Source organism: Procambarus clarkii, chromosome 4 (assembly GCF_040958095.1).
Source record: "Procambarus clarkii isolate CNS0578487 chromosome 4, FALCON_Pclarkii_2.0, whole genome shotgun sequence".
Taxonomy (NCBI): Eukaryota; Metazoa; Arthropoda; class Malacostraca; order Decapoda; family Cambaridae; genus Procambarus; species Procambarus clarkii.
This window is the reverse complement of record NC_091153.1, coordinates 46,820,126-46,835,575: the sequence shown is the minus strand read 5'-3', so window position 1 is coordinate 46,835,575 and position 15,450 is coordinate 46,820,126. Positions and strand designations below refer to the sequence as shown.

At 38.9% G+C, this 15,450-nt stretch overlaps 2 protein-coding genes across 4 annotated transcripts; one reads left to right on the top strand and one right to left on the bottom strand.

Moving 5' to 3' along the window:
* Positions 1-770: 770 nt before the first annotated feature.
* On the bottom strand, positions 771-9,622 carry LOC138370323 (probable RNA-binding protein CG14230). Of its 2 annotated transcripts, none has more exons than XM_069334542.1 (8): positions 9,534-9,622; positions 7,712-7,916; positions 6,025-6,680; positions 5,557-5,696; positions 4,536-4,596; positions 3,623-3,752; positions 1,842-1,970; positions 771-1,183 (listed from the first exon to the last, which is right to left on the bottom strand). In XM_069334542.1, exons 2-8 carry the CDS (start codon positions 7,899-7,901, stop codon positions 927-929), a joined length of 1,563 nt encoding a protein of 520 aa, XP_069190643.1. In that variant the 5' UTR covers positions 7,902-7,916; positions 9,534-9,622; the 3' UTR covers positions 771-926. The 2 variants fall into 2 exon arrangements, with proteins under 2 accessions (XP_069190643.1, XP_069190646.1); XM_069334545.1 differs by lacking the exon at positions 9,534-9,622 and adding an exon at positions 9,177-9,454.
* Positions 9,623-10,977: 1,355 nt separating this feature from the next.
* LOC123749675 (U6 snRNA-associated Sm-like protein LSm6) lies at positions 10,978-13,969 on the top strand. Of its 2 annotated transcripts, none has more exons than XM_045731804.2 (3): positions 10,978-11,105; positions 12,114-12,248; positions 12,936-13,969. In XM_045731804.2, the coding sequence occupies exons 1-3, from the start codon at positions 11,066-11,068 to the stop codon at positions 13,082-13,084; spliced, it is 324 nt and encodes a 107-aa protein (XP_045587760.1). In that variant the 5' UTR covers positions 10,978-11,065; the 3' UTR covers positions 13,085-13,969. The 2 variants fall into 2 exon arrangements, with proteins under 2 accessions (XP_045587760.1, XP_069190633.1); XM_069334532.1 differs by lacking the exon at positions 10,978-11,105 and adding an exon at positions 11,115-11,136.
* Positions 13,970-15,450: the final 1,481 nt, after the last annotated feature.

The following is a 15,450-nucleotide window of genomic DNA, read 5'->3' as shown; positions in this document are numbered from 1 at the left end:
ATTAAATAGTAGAACTTTGTACTATTCACTTTATAGTTAGAAAAAATGAAGCTAAAAAAGAAACTTAAATACCCTCTCTAGGCATATATCCAATCAATCTGAACTAAGCATAGCCCCTGGCCTATATGGATCTTGGCATATTACAGCATTCAAAAGTTTGCCTAACATACTATACTTGTGTAAAAATATATCACAGACAATGGTGTGAGGTGTAGTGGTGAGGGATTAATAGAAACAGTTACCAATTTACATTCTGTCACCAACTACTGGTAGGGTTTACCAGTTCCAGATTTTGTCACCAACTCTTGGGGCTAAATTCACGAAGCGGTTACGCAAGCACTTGCGAACCTGTACATCTTTCTCAATCTTTAGCCACTTTGTTTACAATTATTACAGTTAATGAGCTCCAAAGCACCAGGAGGCTGTTTATAATGATAACAACAGTTGATTGGCAAGTTTTCATGCTTGTAAACTGTTTAATAAATGTAACCAAAGCCGTCAAAGATTGAGGAAAGATGTAAACGTTCGTAAGTACTTGAGTAACTGCTTTGTGAAACTGGCCCCGGGTAGGGTTTACCAATTTCAAGTGGGGTTTTTTGAAGGTCAGAGGTCCAGGTCAATTACATCATGATTTAGAAACATTTTTCTAGGTATGTGGACTCAGGAAGCTTATCGAGTTCACTAGTGTGTTTTCACGATGCTTATTGCATTCTACGATGTATAATCAATCATTTATCATAGCCAGAGAGTTAAAAAGAATCTTCCGTAAATGTTGTTAATATTTAGTTTTATTGTCAAAATCAATAACATTGTAATCTGGAATACTCTTTCTTGAAAAAAAATTATGAGTAAACATATACATATAAAGCAAGTATAATTTGTATACAATTAGCTTGATAAAAACACAGTATTGTACATGTCAAGCATTAATTTTGTACAATTCTCTCACTAGGTCTTTTCTCCCTCCACCTGAGATCACGGTATGGGACTCTTGCCCCCGTACTTCTACCGCGACCTCTCTTTACACCACGGCCACGACCACGACCACGACTTCTCAAATTTCTCTCTTCCCTCATAGCTCTAATGGATCTGGTCTTGTAAAGGGACCTGAGTTGAGGTAGTACTTCTGCAAACTCATTTTCTACTTCATTTGTAAGTGACTGAGCCATCCAGACTATTGCAGCTAAAAGAGTAATATAAAAAGAATATGTAAGAGAACATGTCAGAAATTAAATACATAAAAGTATATTTCATGTTATTGTACAAGAATTTATACCAATACATTTCATATTAACACTACCGTGTCCAGTGATGGAGATAACAGGTTTCTCACTTTTGGTATCCAGCTTATTCACCTCTTCACACATCACACTAATACACTCCATACATTCATACACAGACCACACCACATTTCCCATTCTACACCAAAATTTCCCCTGCACTCTGCCCACACCAACACAAACACACCCATCACACAGCTAGAAAATTAGGTCAGAGCTCTCCAGACAAGAATGAAGATATCTTGCTGACTGATGCAGGGGCAAATATATGGAAGTAATGCATGTTGAAGATAGGACAGATCAAGACAGAGATGGTGAGTGAATGTGAGAGAAAGCAGGAATCAAGTGTGAACAACACATGAGAAATGTTAGCAAATAAAACTATAGGAAAGTTGAGATACTGTAGTGAATGTCTGACATTTTTCAATTACAACTTTGGAAACATTTTACACCTGTTGTATGAAACAGTGGAGATGCTGCTGTTGATGCGCTCCCCCCCCCCTCTCCATTGAAGTTAAAAACGGAGGTAATAACAACAAGGATCAAATAAACAAGACAAACCTTCAATCTGTCGATCACCAGGTTGCAAGAAGAAAGGTTTCGTCTTTACTCGAGGTTGTGCAACAATCTTGGGTCGAGGGGGTACTACTACTGGTGCTAGTAATTCTTCCCTTTCACTTTCATCTCTCTCTAAAAAGAAAAATGAAACTTATGTTCTGTATCTTGGCAGCAAGGGGCTTGCATGTGGTGGGTAGATGAAAGTGTAAGGAAGGTGGTAGGGTGAGCAGATGGGGCAGATGAATGAATGTGTAAGGGAGGTAGTAGAGTGAGATGGGGCAAATGAATGAATGTGTAAGGGAGGTAGTAGGGTGAGTAGATGGGGCAAATGAATGAATGTGTAAGGGAGGTGGTGGTGGAGGTGGCATGTAAGATTAGCTCAGGTCAGGTGATTGTTTGGGTGGGAAAGGGAAATGACTTGTCTCACATTTTTATGTCATTATGATTTAGAAAAGGGGCGGAGTCAAGGCGGAATAAAGGTAAAAAAAACATGACACTTTGCACATATTATCGGTGCATATCACAATAAAAAGAAAACCACCATAACTTTCATACTTTTCCAGTAGATAATTTTAAAAGAATAGTAAACATATTTACAAAGCAATCATCTTTGGTAATTTAAGTGTTAATGTAAATAGCAGAAAAACATGACCGAGTGTGATGGAGGACAACATCACATACCCTCGACACACAGTCTCAAGTGGAGGGGAGGATGCCATGAGAAACTTCAGAGAATGCACAGCGAACTACAAACGATGCATACTTTGTGAAGAAGCTCATGCTGTAATTTTGCCTGACTGCCCTCTCTGACAAGAGGAATTCAAGAAAATGGAAGAGGTCAGAAAAGTCTTCTCCAGACCACAACTAGTGCCAAAGTTTAACATCCAAAAGACAGCACTCCCTGCCCTACTGACCAGAGCAGAGACCTCACCCAGCAACCAACTGCACCACCACAGCCACCCCAGGCAAGAGCAGTACACTGCCCACACTGGTCTGCAAACAATAGACGCACCTACAGCTTCTTTCCAACTTTACCGACTACCTCTGCAACAGCACCTATTGAACCTGCAGCACCTCAGGCTCCCGAGACTTCCACCCACTGCTCCTGCAACAATAACCACAGCACTGCAAAATCCTAGAAGACCCGACCAAACATGCAGTTGTTTCAGCCAAGACAAGTTTTTGACTATTGCGACACCGACACACTACATCCTGACCTGACAGACCCTGCATACTACCAGTTCTCTCATGGCAGAGCCAACGAGGCCTACAGCATACAGAAGCCAATCCTGGAGGACAACAATGAGGAAGAACGGAAAGACACCTCCACCAGCAAGAAAGAAGATAGCAGCAGCAGCAGCAGCATGAACAATTGAACAAGAACAAGGGAAGCATACTTACACTACTGCCCCCTGAACATCTCCAAGCTCACTGAACCGCCAATCAATTCAAGAATCGCCGTGCAAGCTGGGTCAAGCCCTGTTGTCTCTTCTACTGATTGCAATCCCTCTCCCCTAGATATTCTTCAGCTATACCCACTCAGCCAGTCAATATATTTTTACTATCATATACTGTACAATCTATACATGTTCTATGTATCTCTACTTTTTATTTTGTTTACTAACAAATTAAGTTGTACATATATACAGTATTATAATTTGTAAACGTTTGCTTAAAGTTATCATTTGTAAACGTTTGCTTAAAGTAATAGAGCAATTAATTATCAAAGAGTAAGCAATCTGTAGAGGAAGCAATTTTTAAAGCAATTAATTCTGCTAACTTACCTTCACTTATGTGTTGAGAGAACTGAGCCAGTAAGCTGAACCCTGAAGAACTCTTGCCAAAGTTGAGATCTTTATCCACTTTTACATACTTTTTCCCTTCCTCTCTTTCACTTATCATGGTTTGTTTTGCCTGTAAATTTCAATGAAGGCATTAAGGATTTTTAATAATGTGCAGGAAAAACAGAAGATAAAATTTGCAAATAATGTTAAAGTCAATCCTGAGTTGCATCGATTTGCAGGACAAAATAGGTAAATACGAAATGTGCATAAATGCAAGACATGGTAAAGCATCACTTGTCTACAATGGTATGGACCAGCAGCGGTTGTGTGGATCTACAACTACGGTGTAGACAGTTCCTTTATGACAAACAAGTTACGTTCTAAGAGCACGATCGTAAAGCAGTTGTTCGGAATGCAAAGCAAGATTTTTCACAGGCTAAATACTATAAACGTTGCCTGCATTCCCAGACAACCAAAAATCCTCACAAAACCAATATTTTTGGGACAACAAAAATGGGAGATGATTTGAGATTAACTATATTTTTCTATCCAAAAGGCGTTTCTGTCAACTTTAATCTTTCACAGGAAAAACACAGTTTGAAAAATATCGTATTTACAATGTACAGTAGTTACAGTATTTACAAGCGATAATATATGAAAAAGAAACTGCAGAATTTTCCAGCCTTGTATGAGTGTTAAAAAGTACATTTGTCTATAAATATCATCAGCGTTGGCTCACACACATTTTATGAATGTCACAAATTTGCTTGTAACATCTGACTCATATATGCATTAGCTTGCATAACTTCAAAAGTGTCGATAAACAATATCTGCTCATAAAGTATCATTAAATAAACAATTTATCACGTATACTGAATAGCAAATATAATATAGCATACTGAACAGTCCTCACCTCTTGCTCTTGTGATGATGGAAGTAGTTTATTGGGTATAGAGCCCTCAGCACCATCATGTCTGGAAGTATTCAAATATTTAGCCATGTCAATATCAGCTTATAAAGTAATACAGTACAGTATATAGTATTTACAAAAGTAGTCCATTTTAAATCAAAATAAATTTGGTTTATTTTTCTTATGCAATTATTTTTTAAGGTTTTATCATAAACTTTGAAAATTATGAGGTATTAGTCACATTTACAGTATAAGTCACACACCCAGGAGCATCAGGGTGAAAGAAACCCTGCCCATTTGTTTCCGCCTCCACCGGGGATCGAACCCGAGACCTCAGGACTAAGAATCCGAAACACTGTCCACTCAGCTGTCAGGCCAATTGGTATCATAGTACCAAGGTACAATTGCTCAGGGAAGCAATTGAGGGGGCCCTTGGTCAAACAATGGCAGGAGGCTTCCTGCTCTATATTCAACGTGAATATTTTGAATGAGCTTATGGATAATTAAAAAAGAATAAAAGCTATTAAAAATGATCAGTTCAGTTACATCAAAACAAGAAATAACTTTCGTCGCGGTGGTAATTCAAGATTCAGGTTCTTATGGTGAGGTGATGACTTACTGTAAAGTGGTAATGAGCGGGGGGTGTAATGATTTTGATAGTAGTGGCTACTGATTGATTGATTAATTGACTGATAAAGATTAAGCCACCCTAAAGGTGGTATGGGCATGAATAGCCCGTAAGTAGAGACTCTTTCGAGCAATTACTAGAGCCAATAGCTGATACTAGAGATCTGGGATGGATGGAGGTCTTCATGGTGGATTTCAGCCTCGGAGGGCTGGCTGTACAAGTTATGGAGCTGGTGGGTTAGTGTAGGTCTTCCGTTTTTAAGTGGCTACTGAGGAGTTGTGGGAGAGCTTAAACAATTTTCATGAGCTGAGTATAACCCAATTTTGTTTTTAATAAAAGCTGCAGCTTATACTCATACAAATACAGTATATTTCCCAACTGCTGTGAAGGACTTACTTGAGGTTGGTGAAGCAACCATCTGAGGCTTTTAAATCAGCCAAGCTCTCTACCTGAGCCTGTTGATCATCTCGGACAGTCCCTGTATTATGGCCATCATTCACATGTTCACCAACCCTCATATTGGTCTCGTCTTTTTTCTGAAAACAATTCAAGCATGCAGACAATTTAGTGACAAAATTATAAGCCAAAATACAGTACCTGGTGATAATACAGAAAAAACGAACTGAAAATTCTATTACATAGTCTATGAACAGCATAAAAACATGAAGCTTACAGGGCTATAAAAAATGGGCAATACAGTATAGAACTATAAACAAAAAATATGAAACACTTGGATTTTGTTAAATCCAAGCGGTTCATATTTTTCATAAATCACCATCTCTTGATAAATCTCTAGCAGAACGAACTACACTTTCAATACATTTTTATGCTTAAAGTAAGAAATTAAGTACAACCTGGCCTAACCTCTTTCTTTCTGGCTTTCTTGCTGGCAGATGCAACTGGTTCCAACTTGTCAGGTTCCAGATCAATGAAGAAGCCTTCATCACTGCCAGCCATCACGTCCCCAACATCAGCGTTACTTTTGTTCTGGTCATTTGTGTCGTCATCAGAATCGGCCCACACCGAGCTAAACTTTTTAAAGCTGGACATCATTTCCTCTTCAGCTTTATGTTTCTTTTTTGACTTACATTTTGCTGACATTGGCTGCTCAGGTTCAGCAGCTGAACTGTGATCTGTGCTTCGTCTCTTTTTCTTCCTCTTCTCCTCCTGAGCATCAACGGTAGGTACGGCATCTTCCGACACCGATATTTCACTTGCATTACTTTCCCTATTCGACGTTTTATGTTTCTTCTTCTTTTTAATTCCCTCCTCCAAAGATGCATCATTCTCGACCTCACAATCTTTTAGTGATCTCTTCACATTAATACTATCATCTTTCTTAACCGGCTTTGTGAATGTGATGGCAGGTGATTTATCTATCTTTTCCTTATGACCAGACTCTTGTTGTTGCTGTTTAATGGAAGCTCTCTCTCTGCTGAGGCGATCTAAGAAACTTTCTTTGGCTGGTTCTACTCTTAGTTGAGACCCTAGCCATGAGCACCCATTCAGCTGCCTTATACCTGGAAGCAGATACAGTAGTGTACTTCAAAAATTATATCAATTTAATAAACAAAATATACAATACTGTCATCATTTAATGATTTGTGAAAATCAGTAGGAACCATGAGGATTATAACTAAGAAAATAAGGAAAATAAACAGAAAATAACGTTAAATTGGTGTTATTTGTTGCTCGAGTACTTGCCTGGGAGACGAGTTATGTGTGTGTTTATATCACAGTTACTAATTAGTATCCTGTGTTAACTTGGTTTACCATCTATGTGTTGCTAGAGGAAGGTATAACTGTGCAGTAGAGTGCGCTTCAAGCAGTGTTGTCATTTGCATTCAAATTTCACCGAGTTTTCCAAGAATTTGAGTCATTCAATTTTGTTGGCCTCTAGCAAGTATGCATTTGTTTCAGTAAATGTTTGGATATTTTATCAATGTGTTTGGTTAGCCTACCTTCACTTACTAAAGTGTTTGCCTAGGATCATGAATGAATATGAATACGTACAACCAATTAATCTTGAACTCAAACTCTAGACCACAGAACGATAGAAGATTACCTGGTGGCAGCAGCAGGTGAGCCTGTCAGATTGGCGACCTTTCAGGCGTAGTAGTATTAGTGGGCCTTACAGGAGGAGTATTATTAGTGGGGACTAGGCCAGTAGTATTGAGCCCTGAGCAGTGCTGAGAGGAGATTGCAGTACAGGGAATTGTTGGTCTTCTCCCACTCCTCGTGGGGGACAAGGATGGATGTGTGACTACTGTACTTCCATGTATGACTAGGTACCCCTTGCCGATAGAGGCAACATAGAAGAGAAGAATGCCACATTACAGTAGAAAAGAGAGGGGCAGGGAAGGAGATAGCAAGAGATGAGAAGGGAAGAGAGATAGGAAGAAAAAGATATGAGAGGAGGTGGAGATTAGGGGCAGAAAGACGGTACCCATCATAGTATTTTTATAAGAAATATTAAAATTAAGTTAAATCAAGAAAAAACCCACAATACTTTACGTTGTAGGAGCAGGAACAAAGCTGCAGTATTACTTACATTCATCAATCTTCGATGAAGGTGCATCTATATTAACATATGAAAATTTCAACATAACATTTCCATCAGCATCAGTTCTCTCCTTTAGATCAATGCCCGACACGGTGCCAAATCGGGACAGCCTCGACCCAAGGGCATCTTCGTCAACTTTCTCACTCAGACCTCCGACAAACAAACGTGTCTTTGGCATCGTAAAGTTCTGTACCTACAACAAAAACAAAATTTAGCCCATGAATAATATATTTCACATGCACCATATTACAACTGCTTTAGATATGGTTCGATCCCATATGGGCAATCAACATGTGTAGAGTATTTGCAGATTAAAGGGCAGGGGACGGGGGGGGGGGAGTGCAGGATAAACGCATCAATTACCCGAATAATCTTGCCCGAAATGCTGTGCGTATTAGTGGCTTTAAGCATAGTATATACTAGCAACTATCTAAAAATCCAACATTTTGCTTGTAACTTAATATGTATCTACTTTCACCTAGATGAAAAATATTTATTTATTGAATTGTGACACTAGCTCTCCCCATGTCTAAATGAATTATGGGGTTCAGTCCCTGAGCCCATTGTGTGCCTCGAACCCATTCCACTACCGCCCACAGGATGGGGTCCACTACCGCCCACAGCATAGGGTATGGGGTCCACTACTGCCCACAGGATAGGGTATGGGGTCCACCACCACCCACAGGACGAGGTATGGGGTCCACTACTGGCCCACAGGATGGGGTATGGGGTCCACTACCACCCACAGGATGGGGTATGGGGACCACTACCACCCACAGGATGGGGCATGGGGTCCACCACCACCCCACAGGATGGAGTATGGGGTCCACCACCACCCCACAGGATGGAGTATGGGGTCCACCACCACACCATAGGATGGCGTATGCTTTAAGGGAAGAGTATACTGTATTTGGTGTATAATAAATGAATTATACACTCATATCTAACCCAAATTCAAGTTTGTGAAATGACTCGAAGATATTTGATGTCAAGATGTCGCCGTACTATAGAATGGATATAAATTCACTTGAACGTGTCCAGCGTAGGATGACAAAGTTAATTCCCCAAATTAGAAGTCTTTCATATGAAGAAAGATTAATAAAGCTTAAATTGCATTCACTGTCAAGACGAAGAGTTAGGGGTGACATGATAGAAGTTTACAAGTAGATGAATGGACATAACAAAGGGGATATTAATAGGGTATTAAAAGTATCAACTCAAGACAGAACACAAAACAATGGGTATAAATTGGATAAGTTTAGATTTAGGAAAGACTTAGGTAAATACTGGTTCGGTAACAGGGTTGTTGATTTGTGGAACCAATTACTGCGTAACGTGGTGGAGGTGGGGTCCCTCGATTGTTTCAAGCGCGGGTTGGACATGTTTATGAGTGGGATTGGGTGGTTATAAATAGGAGCTGCCTCGTATGGGCCAATAGGCCTTCTGCAGTTACCTTTGTTCTTATGTTTTTAAGACAAGTCGCTCCTCAATTGGCTTTGGCCAAAAACAACAAAATTATCCTAATATTTTATAAAACTAAGCCGTCAAAATACAACACGAGTAGTGTTGTTGTTGCTGTTGTATGGCCACACACACGTGTCCACACACGTGTCCACACATGTGCCTCAACACTTCAGGTGTGTACGCTCTTGTCTGGTACAGTTATTGGTGTCCTTCTTCTTGCTTATGTCCTCGGGGAGTACGGGACAGTGGTGGGACACTGCCAGGGGGACACACCAGAGGGACACAGGGCCAGGGAGACACAGGGCCAGGGGAACACACTAGAGGACACAGGGCCAGATGGACACACCTCACACCAGGGGACACACCAGGGGACACCTCGCTTCACTACCACAACAGTAGCCCAAAGGATCCCAGGGTTGAGTTGCCGCAAATCGCGAGCTGAAGAACTAAAAGTCACAAACTTGACTATAAAAGTAACCAAATATATATTTTTTCGATTGATTCAATTTTCAAAATATACTACACAGCTTATTCTATCAGTAGCCGAAAAAGAGTAGTAAGTAGCGACATACATTCTAGTCTTTTCAATTGCAATACAATTATTCTATCTGGTAACTCTATTGGGCTACAAGTAGCCCAATCTGTGATCTATGTACTTTTTTATTTTATTATTATTATTTTCTAGCACAAATGTGGCCACATATTTACAATATTAAGCATCATATATATCTCTGCATCACACGTTATAGTTGGCACAGTCCGTATTGCTGAAGATAGCCAGCTTAAGGACTAAAAGTACATCATTTATAATAAACGTAGTCACATATGTTTTTCAGCGGTTGATACGCTTTTATAGAGTACATAACCCAGCTTGTTTTAAAAGTAAGCCAGCAATTGCATATAGGGACAAACAGCTGGCTTTTTTCAGTGGGCCAAAGCAGTCCATTTGGGCTATAAAGAGCGAATTTGTGCTATAAAGAGCGAATTTAAGCTATAAAGAGCGAATTTGGGCTATAAAGAGCGAATTTGGGCTATAAAGAGCGAATTTGGGCTATAAAGAGCGAATTTGGGCTATAAAGAGCGAATTTGGGCTATAAAGAGCGAATTTGGGCTATAATAAGCCCATTTGGGCTATAATGAGCCCATTTGGTCTATAAAGAGCCCATTTCGGCTATAAGAAACCCATTTGGGCGACTTGTAGCCCAATTTGAACGGCGGGAGGCAGCGTGACGTCATCAACATGATGCAGCGTTTCAAAATAAATATTTATTTAGTACATAACAATATTAAAAAAGACCGCGTTTACAATCCTGTTATTTCAAATGACTTTCATATTTTAATACAATTCATTGCAAATATTACAATAGATACACGTTTCACAATGTTGCCTTAATACACATATAAGGCTTATGGCAATTGCCATATTTTGCTGGAATTATAGGCTATACTTGTATAGATATATACACTGAATTAAGTGTATGTGTATAAGTGATCTGCAGCGACATTAGTGGAGTTTCTCGGGACTAGTTACTTTAAAAGGGACCGTTTCCTGTTCGAATGTAAAAATACCAATCATATGTAATCTCGCCAACTCATTGTACCTTCTTGCAAATAAATTATTATTATTATTATTATCATTATTATTATTATTATTATTAATTTTAGTATTATTATTATCATTATGGACTTTAAATTGGTCGTTTCGGGCACGATATGATTCGTCGTAGCTCGTTTTCCGTTTGTTAAAACCGTATATGTTGTTATGCTAGGCCCCATTAGCTTAGGTTAGGCTGTAATAACTTAGATTAAGCTGTATTGGGCTAGTTGGGTTAAGTTAGGTTGAGTTGGGTTAAGAAGGTTTCAAAAATCCGGTGGTGAATGGTGTTGTTTACAACGCTTACACCTCCGTGGCTGTTGGGTGCGTGTTGGTGGTGTCCTCAAGTGTGCCTGTTAGGCCTGGCTCGTTATGTCCGTGTCCGGGGCTAGTTGATTGTTGTTTAGTAGTTAGTATGTTCTGGTGATGGCTGGGGTCCCTTACATACCCTGGGAGGCGGGAAGACAAACTCACGTGGCGCAGTGGTAAAGCACTCGCCTGGTGTTTCACGAGCGCTTTGGCTTGGGGTTCGTATCCTGGTTGGGGGAAGATTGACTAGGCTCCAATCCTTAACTGTAGTCTTAGTGGGACATTAAGCCCCGAAATCATCTCAAGATAACCTGGGGTGCTACATAGCCTCCACGGCTTCGTGCCATCTATTGATAATTAATTACTTCCTTTCACCTGGTATAGTTATTTAAGTAACACTTTAGAGCCGCGTTTCTCTTCCGGGGTTCCCCAGAACCCCTGAGGTAACTAGAGGTTCCGCAAGAGGTAGTGATAAATAGGCTAATTCTAACCATATGCAAATTATTTTTGAGTCTTTTTGCATATAATTTTGTTCTCATTTAACCAGTATCAAGAGCAAAGTTAGAAAACGTCTTTCAGCTGGCAATGGAATCAGTGTGTTTATCTAAAGTACAACTGAATAATTTCAAAGTACAAGACGTTTGAGAAATGCTGCTTTAAAAATTCCAGACCCTGTACCTATTATATTAAAATTCACAGATAATGCAAAAATTAATCAGACCTTGCAAAGCCTTCTACATGAACTCCACGAGTGATCAGAAGACTAGAAAAGGCTTTTCAACATTGAACACTGCAAGACTTGGCATTGTTCAGTATTGAACAAGGCAAGTCTTGCATTGTGCAAGACGAGGCATAACAATACACATCTTATATCAACAACAGTATCAAGCAGCAGATTGGTGAAGAAAATAGGAATTAGGATCCACCAGTTGTTGAAAGTTGCACAAGTTGGAGCTGCAGTAAAAAAAAAAAAAATCATTTCACATCTTTAAGTTAAAATATTTTTCAATTTTATTCTTTCAGATACAACTATTTTCTGTTTAAAGAAAATTTTGCTGCTAGCCATAATGAGTCGTCGGCAGACCCCCAATGAATTTCTTCAGCAAATTATTGGCCGTCCTGTTGTAGTGAAGCTCAACTCTGGAGTTGATTATCGAGGTACTGTATTGTACTGCATTTCACTGAAGATTTCATATTTATGTATATTGAACATTTACATTTTTGTTTCCAACCACACTCGGTGTTTTACTTTGTGAAGCAAGATGCTACTGGTCCCATTGGAAGGGTCATGCTCTGTCATGACAAGTCATCATGTCAGATCAGAGCAATAGGAAACTTTTCAGATATACCTGCCGGTACCAGGGAGATGGTAAAGAATGATCAATCATGGCCGGAATGACCTATAAAAGATTAATACTGTATATAAACAGTGCTTCCAAACCCTACTTGGCATCTTTAATTACTTGATGACCCATTTGATCATGTCCCTTGATTGTCACAAGGTGACAGTACCCATGCCACAGCAGATTTTCCCGAGAGCCCCCATATTCTTTCCCGACTAGTACCCATGTAAGTTGTAGGTAGGATAAAGTTGTCATACTCAGATGGTTACCAGTAATCGACAGTACGGCACAATTCCAGAAATGCAGCCATGATAAAAAAAAAATTCTTATGATACATTTGCATCCAAAGAGCAAGGGGAAAATAAAATTGTTCTTGAGTTTCATGCTCACTGAGAGATTTCAGGTATGCTGTATAGTTATATTGGCCTAGCACTTTCTCCTCATATTATTATATATATGCTGTAATTCTACACTGTCTAATAATTAATTGTTCATTATTTAGGTGTACTGGCATGTCTGGATGGCTACATGAATATAGCACTGGAACAGAGTGAAGAATACCTGAATGGTCAACTGAAGAACAAGTATGGTGATGCATTTATTAGAGGCAATAATGTCCTTTATATCTCCACTCAGAAGAGAAGAGGCTGATTATTGGAGTAGAATTTTCACATTGCTTGTAATGGACTTTGACAGGTACAAAATGGTGTTTTATTTGTAGCCACAAGTTTGATGTTAAATAATGAAACAGGCTTACAGTATCTCTTTCTGTAAGGGCAGTAAAAAAAAAATTTGTATCAAAGCATTTTGTTCAGGATTTAATTTGTATTTTGTCCAAATAAACTAAAACGTTGTTTAGCTTAAAGCTACATTAAGCATTATTATTTACTTTTGATGACCTGAAAGGCTGCTAATATACTGGAGTATGTACTCCTGGCATTTTCCAACACACACACTGGTGATGTTGTATTATACCTTGGCTATATTGTATTATTCCATCAAGGATCTGACATTATCAGCTCAACCATGTTCAGAGATTTTTTGTCATGGCTGCAGGATTTTGATTATAGAATAATGTAGCATACTGTACAGTATATATGTTACAGCATTGTTGTTGATGAAAATCAAAATACTTTTGAGTATATATCAGAATACTGTACATGCATTGCCAAAGAAGTCATGCATTTGTATCTTGAGTTACTTACATTATGCAAAAGCATTTATTTTTGTTTGAAATAAAAATGATCATTGTAATATTACAATAATACCAGACTGTCATACATATTTTGTTATAATGATTGAGGATAGAGCAGTGGTTCTGTACATCTTGATTTATATGGAAACCTTAAAATGTAATAGTTGTGAGAAAGTAAGTATTGTAATACTGTATTTACAATAATCCCCAACTCGGCTACTTGTTTATTGTAACATTTGAGATACAAGTGGTTACAAAATGATTTTGTAATTAAAAGCTATAATGGATAAAAACTGAATCACTTGCTCACCTTAATTTGTTTGAAATAAACTGCTGCATTATTTGACCTTTTAATTTTTATACTAAATTAGCATTTATCATATATAGCCTCTCATTTCCAATAGTAATTTACATGTTATTATTTACACCTCCCTTCCCCACATGGCGGCTCGAGCCCTCTTTAACTCCAAGGGCAGTCAGGTGTGGCTTATAAAGTCCATCTTGTGCCCAACAAATAGGTACTATATGAAATATACTCACCTATCCAGATTATGATGAATGTTGATAGTACTGTACAGTTAGTAGCCAAGCTTCAGAACCCTCACCTTAATAGGCCTGGTACCATGCAGCTGGAGGAGTTTGATTACCATCCTGTGATTGTGTAATACAGTGAAAACATTATTTTATCAACCCATTCAGTACAAATTTTAACCATCTATCTAAGAAACCTGACCTTTTGATCTTTCCACTTCCACATCTGGGGCAGAGGTATTGCACCTCTCTTGGGTTGCAACACCGAGTCACAATAGATATATTTGCCCGATTCTTAAACTGCATAAAATTGTAACACTTAGGGTTGTGGAGTCGGTACATAAAACTTTTAAAAAAAATTATATATAAATGGAGGAGTCACAGAGTTGAATGATATATAAATGTTCCAAAGGCCTTATCTAGGTACAATACTGTTCATAAAAATACAGAGTTACTCAACTGATGTGTTCCACAGATACCAGGTTTAGAGTTAGAGTGCAATATAAACTCAAATCTTTCTCCTTTTGTAGTTTCCAGTAGTTGTCTCCTTTTTAGCCTGTACTCCCCTATCCTTAATACTTTGCATTTGTCCAGGGTGAAGTCTATTTACCATCTTTTTGACCAATGCTGCAGTACACAAGGTCTTCCTGTAGTCTGTCTTCCTTGCTTCCAACTCTCTCTAAGCTTTGCAGCATCTACAAATGGATATGAATAATCCTCTATCCTTTGTCAGATAATTTACACACAGTATATCAAACAATGAGTACCAGTACCAACTCCTGTGGTACCTCATTTGTGACTTACCATCACTGATTTTTCTGCTTTCACCATTATCCACTACTTTCTACATACAAGAGGTAGATTGGCTACTCCCTCTCAAGAGAGAGATTACCCACCCTTGCCCTTCTCCAGTTATACCAGCTTTGTTCTCAAATTTGTATCCTAGGAGCCTTTGGTGCTAGACTGAATCAAACAATTTCAGAGACTAATGTTTCTCTGTTAATAATTTTCTGAAAAGACCTAGGACCATGCATCCGTCACTGGAAATAGTCCCACAGTTGGGTTAAGCACTGCTGGATTTGGCTGGTGACAACAATAGACATAGCTGCGCCCCTTGGCTTAAGGTATCTGAACATGCCATGCAGGAGGTTCCTGTGATGCAAGACAGGTTACCTGACCATATTGAAACTTGTGTATGACACTAAGAAACCTGACAGTCACAATTTGTGTTGTAACTTTCACCATATTGTACCTGAAGTGGGTTTCCAAGAGTTTTAATTCCCAAGATTAA